Below are 16,919 nucleotides of genomic sequence, written 5' to 3'. Positions count from 1 at the left end.
ACCATGCACGCCCTCTATCCTTCAAGCTTCACAGGCGTGCCACTAGCCATTGTCTAGCAACCCCCTCATTGCCTCCAACTTCAACGACGTCGCACGCCATGCAATCTTCGAAGCACGTGCCCTTCAAGAGTGTGCCACTTGCCCCACGTGCTTCATACTCTCTAAACAAATGACCCTTCGGAGGTGCACAATAAAGGTTGCAAACCTCACTCAAAAGCCAAGCCAATTCTCAAGACAAATTTTTTATTAACAATTGTTGAGAAAGAAATTAAAGATTTAATTTTGAACATTTTTTAACATTATTTTAAATTTGTATTACTTGAGACAATATCTGAGAGAATGGGTCAAAAAAAATATTAATAAATAATTTTACTTTATACTATTTCAATTATTCTTATTAAAAATAACTTATTCAAACAAAAAGTTCTACACATTTTTATTTTTTTGATTGTAAATGTCATTGAAAAATTATATGTACTAAAAAAAGAAGAAAAGTAGATATTAAAAGAAAACTCACAAAAACACAAAGAATGAAATTGATACTTAAAGAGTAAAAACATAGGCTAAAAAATTTAAATATGGAAGTAATAAGAGTGATATACCTTAATATGGTAATTTTTGGTATTTTTTAAAACTGTGGGAGGTACACAAATTAGACCGTCCGATTTTTGTTTAAAAAATTTGAGATACAAAAATCGGACCGTCCGATTTCTGTACCTCAAATTTTTTAATTTTTTTAACACAAATCGGACGGTCCGATTTGTGTACCTCTCACAAATCCAATAGTCCGATTTGTGTACTAATATAAATCGAACGGTTCATTTTCTGTACTTCTAACAAATCAGACGATCCGATTTCTACTTTTCTAATTAAACGATTTCACATTTCAGAATAATAATCCAACAATTTACATTTCAAAAAAACACCACTACTATTCCAATATCAAACACAAAAAAATGTAAAAACTTATACCAGTAATTTATTTTTTATTTACATATATATATATATATATTAACAAAATACAAATAATTTTAGGAATATTGTGTTAAAAATCACATTTTAAAAATTTAATATCTAAATTTTTTGTACTACAAATTATTTTAAATAAAACATTTTTTAAATTTAACTTTAATTTATATATATATTTAACTTAATTTTACAAAACATAATAATTTTTAATATTTATTATCGCGTGCATCGTACCAGTTTCGTGGGTCTCATTCAGTCATTCTAGTTAAAAGTAATTTAAATGCTTATACTTAATTGTTGAAACTTGTTGTAGATTAAAGTATATAATCTTCAATAACTGTTTTTCTTTTTCTCCAATGATTTGTACCCAACTAAGCCACTTCTAGAAATAAATAAAATGCAATATGAGGTAATGTCTTCCCCCAAAAGAGTAAGCTTAATGTAACTACCGACACCTTTGATAAAGACAACCCTCTCCAAACCGCAAAATAATTATTTCAAAATCTAAGTCCCTATATTGGAGAGCTTACATTAAGTATTGTCGGTAAGCTAAATAGATCAATCAATTGAAAGTGAAAATTCAAGTTAAGAAACATTTTTCATGCTTATAGCTAGAGTTTCAATTTCTGACAACATCAATTATGTACTAGGCCTTATGCTTATTTAACTAATGCATTGAATTGATCCAATTTAATCTAAAATTATATAATTCTTTTAAAATAATTTTTTAAACTATTAATATGATATCATATGATTTTCATATCTTAATTCCTAAATATATTTATTCAATTTTTGCGACTCTTGTTTAATTAACACACGTGATATTAGAATCTATTGATATTAGTAATGATTAGGAATTCTAATTTATTTTTTTAATACTTAAAAAAAGTAAAAATTTAAATACATAATGTTATATTTTAAAAACATGAAAAGATAAAATATTGAAAACCTTTTTTTTAGAACTTAGGAGAATAATTTGAAGAATGAATTAGGATTTTTAATTAGGTTTAATTATTTTGTTGGTCTTTATAGTTTCATAAAATTTTTAATTAAGTTTTTATATTTTTTTCTTTTTAATTGGGTTCCTGCACTAATTTTTTTTGTTAATTAAGTCTCTTAGTAGTAATTGACTTAATTTTATAGGGACTCAACTAAAAAAAATTAATTGGTATAGAGACCTAAATAAAAAGAAAAAAAGTGTAGGGACTCAATTGAAAAAAAATTGGTATAAAGAGTCAATTAAAAAGAAAAAAGCATAGAAACCTAATTAAAAATTTTGCGAAACTATAGAGACTAAGAGGATAATTAAACATTTTAATTATTATAATTATTGAGTAGAGTGGGGTGGCTAACAACTCAGATAGGCACAACCGCTGTTGTTGTACGGACACTGGAAGTGTCTCTGAAAAGTGAAAACCATATCAACATAAAAAAGAAAAGAACCTTTTTTTAGCAGTCACAAGAAGAAGCAGCCACCGCCATTATTGACCCATCACGCAGCTCAATGAGTTGGATGGAACATTGATGTTTCTGAAGCTGCACAACAACAATTGACCCTTGTTCATTGATGATGTAACTGTAACTGTAAGCATTCTACTTTCTCTCATCTGGGTTCTTATCTTCTTATCAAAGTTTGTTCCTTTCTGTTGATCTGTGTTTGCATCTTCTTTGGGGGGTCTCTCATTTTTCTTTTGTCTTGTTGGGTTCTGATTATACATCTGGATTTAGCTTCTGGGAAAGTGATGGCAGCTGAAAAAAACAAACATCTTTCTATGACTTATGAATATATTTAGATTTAGATCTTTCATTATATTTAAATATTTTGTGTGACAATTTTTTATTTTTAATCAGGAAAGATTTATTTATTTATTTATTTATTGAATTTCTTTTGACTGGATCAGAGATGAATTTATAGTGGGTTTTCTTAGATAAGAAAAGAATAATCTAACTTGTTTGACTGAGTCTTCAAACTTCAAACTGAAGATTAACAATAGATCATGATTATTACTATTTTCTTTTTCTTAACTGAGATATCAACCATCAAGCACTTTGTTAAGGGAGAATGAGCTTCATCTGCTCAACTGATTATCATGATTAATTAATGGCACAATGAAGTTATCTATCTATTTATTCATTTGTTACATGACTTTTCCAGTCTAATGTTGTGATGGGATTTAATTAGACATGTGATTATGTTTTTGTTGAAAATTTGTTTTTCTGATAAAGTCTTTCCAGTGTGGGTAAAATTGCTTAGGGAATATTATCATTACCTGGTGAATTCATCACTAGAATTGCTACCTAAATTATCACAAAGCACTGGTGTTGCTCTTCACCATTACTATTTGACTATAGCTCATCTATATGACATGCCATCCTTAATTCAGAAGATCATAATATTCATCTCTTTTTTATTTTATTTTTTAAAATAAAGTATGTTATTGTTATATTCAATACTTATGAGTTATGACATGCCATCATTAATTCGGAAGATCACAATATTCACCCTTATTATTTTTCTGTTTATGAGTAAAGTATGTTATTGTTATCAGAATGTTCATAATATTTATGAACATACCACATTAATTCAAAAGATCGTAGTATTAAAAATATTTCACTTTAGGCAAATCAAACATTTATGTTGCCAATTTAACAGCGACTCATCACTATGTAATATTAGTCTGAAAACATTTATCATTTCATATCTTCGAAATCAGACACAAAAAAATTGCTATACTATATAGCTCCAGAAGATATGTGTGTAATTTAGCTTTTCATCCCTTACAGAACTTAGTTTGGATTAGTTGTGTTGGACTTGGATAGCACTGTAACTGAGCCAATAATGGGGATCCATCTTGCATTGTTTCTTCTTTTGAGTGTTCTTCGCGTTACTTTAAGTCAAGATATAGCACATGGTTCACTTCTGGTTGATGGAGCTCAAGCAAAAGCCGAAACAGGTGATAACTATGTCTGTGCAACTATTGATTGGTGGCCTCATGATAAGTGTGACTACAACCATTGTCCATGGGGACATTCTTCTGTTTCAAATTTGGTGAGTATTTCTCTTAATTCATGTTTCTATTCAACTCCCTCTCCCAATTAGGACTCTGGAAAAAGAAGCTTTAGTCATTGTTCAATTCAATGTGGATTGATTTTTCCAGGATTTGACTCATCCTTTCCTTGCCAAAGCTATCCAAGGTTCGAGTATATTTGCATTTGTTCAGTAACAATAAGCTTTCTCTAATACTTGCTCTGTTACTTTTTATCTGTCACTGTTACTTTTTGATACATCCTTGGATCTCTGTATTTGGATACTAGGAAGTATCAGAAATTGACAATAACATATAAAAGAGAAGGGCGTGAGTATCATATCCGGTATAGTGACTTAAAGTATGATGTTATTCTTTGAATAATGGTTGTGTGATTAGCTTTCAAGCCTTTGAGGATAAGACTTGGAGGTTCTTTGCAAGATCAGGTGCTGTATGATATAGGACTGCAAACTCCTTGTCATCCATTTCAAAAGATGAGTGGTGGATTGTTTGGATTTTCAAAGGGATGTTTACACATGCAAAGGTGGGATGAGCTGAATCAGTTTTTCAATAAGACAGGGTGAGAATTTCTTCACCCTTTGTTGAGATTTCGGAATGACTTCCAACTTAGCTGCATTCTAATATTCAGTTGTATACTTATATGGCTTCTGTGGTAATTTAATTGGACTTTGACACTTGCAGAGCCATTGTGATTTTTGGACTGAATGCACTCCATGGGAAGCACCAGATTAGGCATAATGTTTGGGAAGGAGCTTGGGACCCTCAGAATACTTACGATTTTCTTAAATACACTGTTTCGAAGGGATACAAGATTGATTCGTGGGAACTTGGTAGGAAAACGGATACTTATTTGTTAAAGTCATCCTCTGTTTGATGCTTGTGACTTACCTTTCTTGAATATTCTGCTGTAGGTAATGAGTTGAGTGGTAAAGGCATTGGTGCTAGTGTCGGTGTTGCGCAGTATGGAAAAGACTTGATTAAACTCAAACAAATTATTGATGTATTGTATGAGAACTCCAAGTTCAAACCTTCACTCGTAGCACCGGGTGGATTTTATGAAAAGCAGTGGTATGACAAGCTTCTTCAAGTTTCAGGTTCTGGCATAATCAATGTTGTGACTCATCACTTATATAATTTGGGACCAGGTTGGTCTATACTTACCTAACTCTTTCTAGTTTCTACTATTGTCATTTTTACCAAATACTGTTTCCATTTCATTTTATCTATCATTCGAAGTGACAGTGACAGATAAAAGGGAATGTACCAAGTATTTGATATTGTAATATATCTATATAATCCTTTCTTTTTCTACTTTTCCAATTTCTTGTAAGCAGTTTAGACTTTAGACCGGAATCAGTCAGAATCAGATGTAGTTAATTATCCTTTTCAGGTAGCGACCAGCATCTCGAAAGGAAAATTCTAGATCCTATACGCTTGAGCAGGGTAGAATATATTTTCCGCAATCTTACAGAAACCATTCAAGAACATGGTCCTTGGTCTTCTGCATGGGTAGGAGAAGCTGGCGGTGCATACAACAGCGGCAGTCCTTCTGTTTCCAACTCATTCTTGAACAGCTTTTGGTAATCTTCATCATCCATTCGAGGATTATGACATTGACATTCTATCGAGTTTTTCTTTTATGCACTGCAGTATAGAGTGCATTAATTGTAAGTTTGGAAATTTCAATTTCTTACAGGTACTTGGATCAACTTGGAATGGCTTCCACCTACAACACTAAAGTTTATTGCCGGCAGACTTTAATCGGAGGGAATTATGGCCTTATCAATGTTACCACTTTCACTCCCAACCCTGACTATTACAGGTAAGTGGAAGTTGATAGCTGCAAAAACAAGAAAGATTTATAACACTAAATCAGTGCTGAACATATCTATTTCCGTTCTTGTGTATGAACAGTGCACTTTTGTGGCATCGGCTAATGGGAAAGAGGGTTCTTGCAGTTTCAAGTGATGTTTCTTCCCCATTTTTGCGCACTTATGCTCATTGTTCAAAAGACAGAGTAAGTTCATTAACTTAGAAAAATACAAGCTCTCTGTTTGTTTCAAAATTTTCAAGCTTTGTTGAAATTCTCGTCAATTTCATCATACAGGAGGGTGTGACACTACTACTTATCAACTTAAGTAATCAGACTCGTTTCATACTCAACATTCGGAACCCTGTGACCGCAAGTGTTGAAGAGAATAACACGGCCAAAACCACCCAGAAAGACGATGACTCATTCATTGCTCACCTCAAGAGGGCGTTCTCCTGGGTCGGAGCGAAAGGATCAGATGTGACATTCAGAGAGGAGTACCACTTAACTCCAAAAGATGGTTACCTTAGAAGCCAAACCATGGTGCTGAATGGTATTCCATTGAAGCTAACAAACGAGGGAGATATACCAACATTGGAGCCAGTAAAAAGCAATGTGCATTCTCCAATATATATCTCTCCTTTGTCCATTGCATTTATTGTATACCCCAACTTTGATGCCCCAGCTTGTTCTAGGCACCGAAAACTTTAAAAGGATGTGTGGTTAGAAGAATGTTTTTACACTCTTAGAAAATTTACACCAAAAATCTTATATCTGAATGGTTTTACAATATAAGATTTCAGCAATTTGAAAATCTTTTACAAACCACACGTCTTCTAAAGTTTTATCTATTGAATGTTGTACACTACACACTAGGACCATGGAATTGCATATCTCATGATAATTGTAAGTAATGAGCATTATAGCTGTTGCAATAACATCATATTTGAAGAAACATATAAGTTGTATAATGAACTTGTGAATAAAATTGTTGGTTTCAATTATTTTAGTTTCAGTTGAAGTTAACCCAAATTCTATCTTAGCAGGTTTATGTATGAATCATGATATAGATTTCATAAATAATCTCAAATATCAAATCAATACTATATTACAGAAACAATGTTTTGCCCCCACAAAGTGCATTGTACATGATGATGATGATGGCATCAAAACTAGTTTCATAGAATGTTCAAATCCCCATCCACAGAATAATGAAAAGTGTTGAAGCAGGGTAGGAAGGAAACAACACAAGTTGAAACCAATCTTATTATGATCTGCATCAGCACCGGCCTATTTTCTGAGTAGGTGACGCCCGCGTTGATTGGCACCATTCATGCGGATATTCAACATATCCGCATCAGTTTCAAAACCATCCAGGGCTTTGTTTTGTCTGCAACATTATCAAAATCACTTATAGTTAATTTCCAGTTAAACTATAACCGGAGAAAGCATCAATGTTAATCAGTTAAACTATAATCCTCACAAGAAACTACATTGGTGTTCAATAATATCTACAACTTATTAGAAAGTAAAATTAGAGAACACATAATCAATTGACTTACATATCGATTTCAGATCCCATGTCAATAGCCATGCCTTTAAGTTCTCCCAACAGATCACTTAAATCGGACAGTGCATCGTCTTGCTTTCCATGTTCAACCTGTTTCGGGACACTATTCAGTATCTGAATTCAACAGTAACAACAAAGAGAACACTGTACAATAATATGAAGGGAGGATGACAAACAAAAATTGCAGCATCCAGGCTGGAATAATAATAATAACTATAGCATGGTAGGTTATTGGTATGAGAAAAATACAATATTCTAAATAAGAGCAAACTACTAATTTGGTCCCTAGAAGATCAGTATGTATACTCTACACCTCAAGGCCAAAGAAGCTCGTGTATGCTACATGTCAAGGTATTAAATCATTCATGTGATGCTTCTATCAAAAGTTATTCGAAGATATGGTTTATGACAATGGCAAACTATCTTGATCACAACACAAGATAATTGGACACACCTTCACTGCATTGACACATACCTCAACTTTTTCAAGTGCATTTTTTGGGTCAGAATGTGCCTTCTGTGTCCTTGACTGCCCTTTAGAAGCAGAAGTCAGTCCCAACTTCTCTTTCTGTTCCAAGTGGCTGCCCTTCGTTCTAACTGGATCATCTGTGTCATGAAGAACATAATGTCAATGGTCAAGATACTCCTAAAATTACTAAAATTTACAAGGTGAACAGATAAACATAATATTAACCTCTGAAAACGACAGGTCCTTTAACTGTGCCTGGCTTCTTTGGTTTCCAAGTTTTGGAGAACATGCCACCAAGACTTCCCAAAAGCTTTTCTCCCTGCAACCAGTAATAAGATAACGAACATTTAGTCGATAATGCCATTCATATTCTCCTTGGAAAGGAACGCACAACAAAAGCGGCAACATTGTTTTCACCAAGGTATAACACCACAAAGAAACCACCAATACACTAGGCCCAAAACAATTGCGCTAATTAACTATGCAATAACAAGAACAATACCCGACTCAAATCTTGGTCAATGTCAACAGCGACATTGTGACTCCTGGTAATCTGCTCGCCTTGTTGATGCAGCATCACCAAAGTTTTGGTCGCATCCTCTCTTATCTCCTCAGCTATCTTCAACGAGTTCTTCACCGACTTGGTGGTCTCTTCAGCCTTGTAAACAGCATAATTCTCCAACTCTTGCACTGATTGACTCTCCAAACCTCCAGTGTCACGGAAATCATTCTTATATCTGTTCCGATCGGCAGATGAATAGGCGTAAGATGAAGATGAACCGTGCCCGTGGGTATCAACAACATCAAAGGGGTTTGTGCTAACTTCATGTGAAACTAATGCATGGTGATCAGACTTCCTCGCCGAATTATACTTCCTGTTACCATTTGTCTCATCATCAGAATCAAACGGATTGGAACCTGATTTAACATGATAGGCAGGGTCGGCAGAACTAGGCTTAACAGCTTTCAGAGGAGATTTCTTTGAACCAAACATTCTCTCTCAGAAGGATTTGATCAGATATAGACAAAACAATGATCCTATCTGATATCAAGACAAATTAACTTGTACCTAAAAATGCAAGCAAGAATTATTCAATAATCATTGATATAAGCCAACAAACAAAAACAAAGAGAGTCGAGATTCTTAGCACACTCATCAGGTAATCAATTACAGCGAGTTTGTAATACCCTCAAAAATCGAATTTAGGGATTCCTAGTTTTACTTTTCTCACTCTTCCTAGTCAACACGAAACCAAAATTCACAACAAACTTTGAAGTAAAAAAATCGAAACTTGACAAAATAGCTGCTAAGAAAAACAACAAAAACAGCATCCCAAGTTTTTATTTTTTTTAACAGAAACCATGTATAACAGAAAAATGAGAAAGAAATCACGAAGGAATAGCAGAAACCACATGAAAAGATCGAAAATTGAAGTGATAAAAAAAGTAGGAAGCATGAGATAGTTAGTTACCTTGAAGAAATGTAAGGAAGAGTGCGAGAAATGAGAACAGCAAAGTTGAAGAACACGAGACGCGCAATGAAGAGGAGAGAGAGATAGAGAGGGTTGGATTGAAGTTTGAAATTGGCAAAGTAAACGCGGACAAGGAAGCTTTGTAAATGCAAAATGGAAATGGAAGCAGTCAAGATTCAACCTCGTCAAATAAAATTTATTTGATCATTTATTAACTTGTTCTTTATCCATTCTGTTAAAAAAAAGAATATATTGAATGATATTCATACATAATCCAATGCTAATAACTAATCACGGTAGCTATGTATCTTTTAAATATTATCCTTTATAATTAAAGGTAATACTAAAAAAAAAAACAAACCAGAATTTATTTTATTTAATGTTCATTAAATAAATTTTGTCTGATTTTGACTAAATTTTTTTTGTTATTAAACATTTTTGATAACTAATAAGTGATATGATAAATTTAAAGATTAGTTTCTTTTATGATATGATAATATTCAATTGAATACTTGTGTAAAATTATTTTATTTTTTTATAGATAAATAAAAATTAAATTTTTAAATATTTTTTTTGGATATTCAAATTCTTAAATATTATTTTTGGATTTTAATAACTTACCAATTGAATAGTGAATATTATAGAAAGAAAAAAACATGTTGCAATTAATAAAAGATATCTTTTGTATATTTTTAAAATTTATAAATGTTCAATTAAATTTACTGATTATCTTAATAAATATGATATATGATACATAATAAGACATAATGACATTGTTTAATCCATCTAATTAACCTTATCTAATGAAATAAACCTTTGTTATTGTGTTGTCATTTCAATAAATATGTATAGTTAAATTTGAAAAAATTTTGAAAAGAAAGAGAGCACAAAAGTTGATTGGTGAACTATGCAACATATACATCAAAATCAGTAACTATAAATTCCATATTAAAATACAAAATAAGCATAAAAAGTAAGTTAAATACTACATGTAATTATATACATACATAATCATTAATTTTTTGTGTAGCCGTAACATTTTTCTATTAAGAATAGCATATCAATTTATCCTTTCTTTACATTTGGACTTGTTTTGAATTAGATGGTAATGTCAGTTTAAACTCAGAAATGTCAAACAGAGTATGGTTGACAAAATGTAATAGGATAAAGAAGATTTGAGAACTCTATTGTTCCATCTCCTTCCACCAATCCAAACATAAAAGTACGCCCTAAGAAGCTATACAATACAATGCCAGATCAAAGACTTTGAAATTGAAATGACAAGCAAAAAACAGTGATCACAGTATTAGCTCTACAAATTTTGATCACATGTTGGCACTAATAAATTAATAATCTCAGCTAGCAGTTGTCCCATTTGACTCCAAATTTTGCTTCTTCACCATAGCAGCATGTTTATGGCCAGCAAGGTGAGCATTGAAAACTGTCTCGCTGTTGCATACAACATTACAAGCAGTGCACGTCCTAACAGAATCTGCAGCAGTGCCACCTTCTACAACCTTGAGCTTCTTTGCCTCCATATCCAAGTCCTTAGCCTTCTTTGCTTTTGGTTTATCGGTATCCGGCTTTTCCTCCGATTTCACTTTATCAGTATTCGGCTTTTCCTGCGGGCCAATTAACAGTTTGGTGGCATTTGCACTGGCTTCTGGTTTTGACTGTTTCTCCAAGTTTTTGAGATGTTTCTTCCCCGCTAAGTGTGAAACATACATATCCCTGCTATTACAAGTAACCTTGCAAGTGTCACACCATACAGGTTGCATAACCTTGACCTTCTTTGGTGCTTTTTTCCAAGGACCAATACCTTGACTCTTAAATGCAGCAATGTATGGACCAATCCCGTTGTTGGACATCAACGCAACCTGTCAAATGATCAAAGATGACTCGAGTTAGAAAGATCTAATTGTTCCCTTAACCCAGTGAAATGTGGTCTTTGAATACAACAAGCTTAATTGATCCAAGTATAAAATACAAGCAGAGAAAATGAGGACAGAGAAATAATAAGGATTGCAAGCAGTTAACCATAAGCCAATAACATCGACAGACCCAATTTTAAACCTGATAATATATAATTTAAAACACGAATTTAACAATTCATAGTATCCTCCGTCATCAAAAGTTAAATATCGGATAATGGATATACTTGATTGGCATATCATTTAAAGAGAAGTCATTAAATATGAAGGAGTAAGTATTCCAAAGTTATTGGCTCCAAGGTTAAACAGTCATAACCATTCCATTAGTAGCTTTAGCGAACCAGTTCTACAAATCAAAACCCGCTTGGAATTCAGTGGTTAAGAATTCATAAGGTTTAGTGATTAATGCTTAGGAATAATGAGAGAAAGGAGCCTCAGATTAGCATTATGGCACATTCAACATAGCTGCAACAACTCGTGTACTATGAGAACACGATGCGCAAATATATTGCTGCAGCTTATGCCTATAATACTCTCATCATCAGCTTCTCCTTCTGCTCCTACCATTCAATTCAACTTGCCCCCAAATAAAACATCGCCAGAAATTGGCACACCTTAATTAGGGATTTTGGTTTCATCCAACTTTTGTGAGGCAGGGTTGCAGGGCTACGAGAGATCCCTTTAAATATTAAGAGATTCATCGTGCAATGTCGTTTGGACTCTTTGGAATTTAGCTGGGTAATATCAATTTCTTTGTGAAACAAGTTTAATACAACAAGTTATGCTACAAGCGGGTGTTTGGATAAGCTCTAAAAGAAATCATGAACCATGGCATAAATATACATGAATAAGGAGAAAAAAAGGGAAGCAAAATCTACAACCTATGCATCGAAAACAAAAGGATAATTCAAATTACAGTTCACCTGAGCCGCATGCTTTTTTCCTGCTATATGTTTGTTATATACATCCTGGCTGTTGCACACAATGTTGCAAATTGTGCAAACCTTCGTAGAATCAACGGGTGCACCACCATTTGAAAGCTTCCGTTTCTTTACCTCGCTGCATACACTTGTTTGACTTTGTACATTTGCTAGCACGGGATTAGCAGTTATCTGCATATTCTTCTTGTGTTTCTTTCCAAATATGTGCTTTTCATAAACGTCTTTGCTATTACAATCGATTTTGCAAACTTCACATCTCATTGATTTGGAGCCTTTGGTTTGGTTAGCCGTCTCATGAGTGAAAATTTGCTGTAACCATGTGCCGTCGTAAGTCAAAGGCAAACTTGAAGACATTGATGATGATGATCCAACAGCCTGCATTATCAGAATCAATGGAATCCAGAACCAAAATGCAAATTTGAGTATAAATCATCTACAATCCAAGAGGACAAAGGTTAAATAAACTTTTCCTTTTTCGGTACTGATATCAAGTGCACTTTACCTCCCTAATTGCATTTCTATCATCCCTATCAAAAACTAAGCATTCCATAATCAATACCTAAAATTCCATAATCAAGATTCCTCCTCCCACCGTTAATCATGTTTATATGCAAGTTATATAAATAAATAGCCTTCTAAGTTCAAACAATATCAATAAATGCACCCCAAGTAGCATAACACAAGAAAAGAACCAAATGTCCTAAAGCTGAAAACTTTGGTATACTTACAGCATCATATCCAACGGATTCAGGTTGTTTAACGATCCAATTCTGAGGATCAGTTGATTGTGGGGCAGCATAAGAGTAAGAAGGAGCAACGGAAAGGGTTGAATTTGAAAGATAGGAGCTGCAATTGGGAACTGGGTCGGTTCCAGGAGGGTGAATAGAAGGTTCTGAAGCCCAAAGGAATGGGTTTGAAGATGGATAGAAATGTTGCATCTGCTGCTGCTGCTGATGTGGATACATAATTTTGGGGGTTTAGGGTTTACAGTGTGGCCACTCTCTCAACTGATGATGTTACATTTGCAACAACAGAAACAGCATGATCGGAATTCGGAAGGTCGAAGAAAGAGAAAGAGAGAGAAGAAGCGCACACAGGTGAACCTAAATCGGAAATGAAATTGCAGAAGCAAATCTCCTAAAGAGAAAGGATTCAAGGGCTAATAGCTGCTTCTCTTTTTTTGGTTTCTGGGCCTTTTTTAATTAATGGGCTTCCACGTTTTTGGTGACTAATGGGCTTTCATTTAATACCTCTGCTTTTTTTCTTAGTTTTGATTTTTTTTTCAAATCGACGAGAAAAATATTAAAAGGTAAAATTTAGGTGCAGCGAGACGTAAAATTGATAATCAAGAGCCGTTGCATCAAAATTTGGTCAAACAAAAAATCAGTTAAACACTTCACCGGAAGTCGATCGGACCTAAATTTTCGCCGTTATTAAACACGGGAAATTATCAATTGCAGGGGAGTCATCACCGTAAAAAATTTGAATAAATATCGAATTCGTCTTTAAAAATTGAATAAATTCGTGTTACTCACACTCATCCCCGCCGTTTTCTCCATTTCCGGCACATCACCCTCCAGTCGGCGTCGCTTCTTGCTCTCGCCGGCGCCCCTAAGCTCCGTAGCGATTCTCTTCCCTGTGTTGCTGACGTTCTTTCTCTCCCCGAGGCCTGAGTTCTGCCGCTGCTGTCTTGTACTCGAGCTCCGTTGCCGCTGCTGTCCGCGAGTCGTCGTTGCTCGGTGGCATCAGATCTGCTGCCTCAAGCTCCACCGTTCCCTTCTCCGGCTTGTCTGCTGCCTTCCTCCACTTCTTCGAACTGTTCTGCAGCTGATCTGGCTCTCTGTGGTACTGTTTCCCAAACTTTGACAGTTAATTTTCAAACTTTGCAGCTGATAGACAAAAGCAAGTGCGGTTGAATTTAGCAAGATTGCAATTGGTTCTCGTGATATGCATGTTTGGATACATTTACCTTTTACCTAATGCCAAAAATTACAAAATTTCATCACTTACACTGCTGTATTATCAAACTATTAAGTTATTAGCCATCAATCCAGCATTGAATTTTTCAATTGTTACAGAACTTTAGAAAACCGAAATTTTATAAGTTCATATAAAAAATTGTGATATAAGTATTTGATATCAATTTAAATCGAACTGCATTGTGAATATAAATCTGATATGAGAACATGACATTGCTACCAACAATATTAGGGAGATTTTTTTTTCTTTCTATTTATTGATTTACAATCTCGTGGATCAAATGTTCAATGTTAAATGATATTTCTAATAAGGTTTGAGCTTGCTAGTACTGTAGTTTCATTTAGTGGCATCTCACAAATACATTGCATGTTTCCCTTAACATGACATTGCTAGTACTGTAGTGAAATTTTGATGTTTAAACTTGTTTGTGAATTTTTAATAATAAATTATAGACAAGTTATTATGTAAAGTTGTGAAACTTTGAATTCTATTAGCTTAGAAATCATTGAATTTTAATATTTAAAATTATATGTTGAATCTTTTATAATTTTATTTCTATTTAAAAAAGGTTCAGTTGAACTAAGAAGAAGAAGAAGAAGAAGAGGATTAGAGGAAGAAGATGAGCGAACCGAGGCCAGTGCCAAGGAGAGAGAGTCCATGGGGAATCACCGGAGAGGGTCATCGTGAACCCAAAGCCCACCGATGTAACGACCGTGTTGAAGATGTCGTTCAGGTGAAACCCCCTTCATCAATTTCACCCCATTTTTTCCAGTTGTCTTCTTTTCTTTCAAAATCGTTTCATTTGTGTTCCATAGTTTGCATTTTTATGAGGTCCATTTTGTAATTTCTATTGTGAATTGTGATCACGAACCGCCAACCCTTTGGCCATAGCCATTAGAGCAGAAGGATCAGGATAAGTTATATTGTTAACATAAAAAAAATCCGATACAATCGGTTCCAAAATCGGGATAAGCTGCAAGTCAATGAAATGTACTATTCATCATTCAGTGCCATTGTTATTGTTATTACATAGTATGTGTATCTGGCCCAACGGGATTTAACTTGGATTTCCTTAAACATTCATAAAGGGCCAAACATATATTTAAGTCGCATGTTGCTTTTGTTGTTTTTCATTTTGATTTTATTTTGTTTTGTTTTTATTCTTTCTATGTTCATGATTGTTTGGTTTTCATTTCGTGCAATTTTGCCCTGAGAAAATTGTAAATGAGTCCCAAGTTTCATAGTTTTCATAGTGACAATGGAAGCATTCTTGCTACTAACATGACTCTTTCTAAATTGTGTCTCAATGTGTAAAATTTGTTGAAATCTCATATTAGAACACAACATAAAGGAGAGAAATATGCAAATTTTGTATGTGTATATATATAAGTATATAACCTATTAGAATGGCCATGATAGAATGGCTAATGTGAGTTGAGTTTTGAGGTCTATGGTTATTTCAGCTTGTTATCTTTATTTAGTTGGTATAAACTTGCTGTTATTATCTCAAATTGTGCAGGCTTGTTTCGAGGGAAACCCATTTAAGACAGTTCCAGGGCCTTTCAAGCTCTTCTGGAAATGCATGCGTTCTAAACCTGGGTGAGTATTATTGTTATCATCTATCTATGCTGGACTATGAATATCTTTACTACTGAATGTTGTGAATTAGTTCAACATTCAATTTCAACATACGCATGTCTATATAGTATATACTATTGCTATATTACATTAGGTTACTCCATAAGTTCTTGAAACCTAGAGAGGCTTTATGCAAAGAGTTAGTCATTATTAGAATCATATCAACTATTTCTTGACGCGCATACAATGAAGCTGGCAATTTTATTGTGGGCAGGAGTTTTCCTATCTCACAAATAGCCCCTAAAAGTTTTCCAATTGCATTTTTGCGAATGTTTTGTCATGTTGCTTATGACAGTTTTGGATTTTGCAGTGAGGAACCAACAGAGCCATTTACCTATCTGGATTTGGAACCTCCAAAGAGAGAGGAGAAACCTGTAAAAGTTGAGTAATGCCATTCCTACGAATCCCTTTGGTTTCAACTTTATCACTCAACATGGATGCTTTTTATGCAAATCATATGTAACTAAATCTATCTCTGTTGTTTTGCCATGCAAAATAGGCATTATATGCATCTTGTTCTGCGGCATATGTTGGCATGTTGCTTGTCCAATAAAAAACATGGCCACTTGCATTGTTGAAATAACAATAATTTCTTGATCACATGTTCATTGTTATAATCGCCACAAATAGCATGTTTGTTACATAGAATATAAATTCCAGTGTTTGCAAATCCTTGCTCCACCACTTGCTGTAGAATTAAAATGATAAAGCATACCTCTTTCCTAAGGAATGATAATGTTGTCTTTCAAAATTTAAGTATCATTCTTTTTACGTTAGGACATTGAGTTACTTTTGAAATGTTTGGAATACAAATAGAAGGGAAAAAAATTAGAAACAATTATTTATCCAAAATGCAGGGACAAAAATAATATTGTATCCAATAATTTAAATTAGACAAATGAGTTTGCAATTATATTTACTTTGTAAGGTACTTGATTATTATCTTTCAAATGTCAAAGAAAAACTTAAATAACGATTCCAACTTCAAAGAAAAATTGGCGCTTTACTCTGTAATATCTTATATCAATGGAGCCATGTGATAAGTCTTCTGTAATTAGTTTATATTAAGTTTCAAAGTAAAATGTTCTTTTG

General features: G+C 33.8%; 4 protein-coding genes across 4 annotated transcripts; 2 read left to right on the top strand and 2 right to left on the bottom strand.

Moving 5' to 3' along the window:
* Positions 1 to 2,266: 2,266 nt before the first annotated feature.
* LOC112708197 (heparanase-like protein 1) lies at positions 2,267 to 6,830 on the top strand. The gene is made up of 10 exons (XM_025760369.3): positions 2,267 to 2,553; positions 3,754 to 4,018; positions 4,128 to 4,164; positions 4,395 to 4,575; positions 4,698 to 4,846; positions 4,928 to 5,161; positions 5,407 to 5,596; positions 5,713 to 5,838; positions 5,931 to 6,033; positions 6,124 to 6,830. The coding sequence occupies exons 2-10, from the start codon at positions 3,809 to 3,811 to the stop codon at positions 6,535 to 6,537; spliced, it is 1,644 nt and encodes a 547-aa protein (XP_025616154.1). The 5' UTR covers positions 2,267 to 2,553; positions 3,754 to 3,808; the 3' UTR covers positions 6,538 to 6,830.
* Positions 6,831 to 6,873: 43 nt separating this feature from the next.
* On the bottom strand, positions 6,874 to 9,619 carry LOC112708198 (SNAP25 homologous protein SNAP33). The gene is made up of 6 exons (XM_025760370.3): positions 9,338 to 9,619; positions 8,368 to 8,934; positions 8,091 to 8,184; positions 7,872 to 8,002; positions 7,389 to 7,486; positions 6,874 to 7,216 (listed from the first exon to the last, which is right to left on the bottom strand). The coding sequence occupies exons 2-6, from the start codon at positions 8,857 to 8,859 to the stop codon at positions 7,117 to 7,119; spliced, it is 915 nt and encodes a 304-aa protein (XP_025616155.1). The 5' UTR covers positions 8,860 to 8,934; positions 9,338 to 9,619; the 3' UTR covers positions 6,874 to 7,116.
* Positions 9,620 to 10,254: 635 nt separating this feature from the next.
* LOC112708194 (uncharacterized) lies at positions 10,255 to 13,351 on the bottom strand. Its single transcript, XM_025760366.2, has 3 exons — positions 12,938 to 13,351; positions 12,192 to 12,584; positions 10,255 to 11,214 (listed from the first exon to the last, which is right to left on the bottom strand). Exons 1-3 carry the CDS (start codon positions 13,172 to 13,174, stop codon positions 10,693 to 10,695), a joined length of 1,152 nt encoding a protein of 383 aa, XP_025616151.1. The 5' UTR covers positions 13,175 to 13,351; the 3' UTR covers positions 10,255 to 10,692.
* A 180-nt stretch (positions 13,352 to 13,531) lies between these two features.
* LOC112708196 (uncharacterized) lies at positions 13,532 to 16,497 on the top strand. The gene is made up of 4 exons (XM_025760367.3): positions 13,532 to 14,054; positions 14,758 to 14,922; positions 15,709 to 15,788; positions 16,138 to 16,497. Exons 2-4 carry the CDS (start codon positions 14,809 to 14,811, stop codon positions 16,214 to 16,216), a joined length of 273 nt encoding a protein of 90 aa, XP_025616152.1. The 5' UTR covers positions 13,532 to 14,054; positions 14,758 to 14,808; the 3' UTR covers positions 16,217 to 16,497.
* The last annotated feature ends 422 nt before the right edge of the window (positions 16,498 to 16,919 follow it).

This window comes from Arachis hypogaea, chromosome 8 (genome assembly GCF_003086295.3).
Source record: "Arachis hypogaea cultivar Tifrunner chromosome 8, arahy.Tifrunner.gnm2.J5K5, whole genome shotgun sequence".
Lineage (NCBI taxonomy): Eukaryota > Viridiplantae > Streptophyta > Magnoliopsida > Fabales > Fabaceae > Arachis > Arachis hypogaea.
The sequence above is the reverse complement of the archived record's forward strand: the minus strand, read 5'-3'. Positions and strand labels throughout refer to the sequence as shown.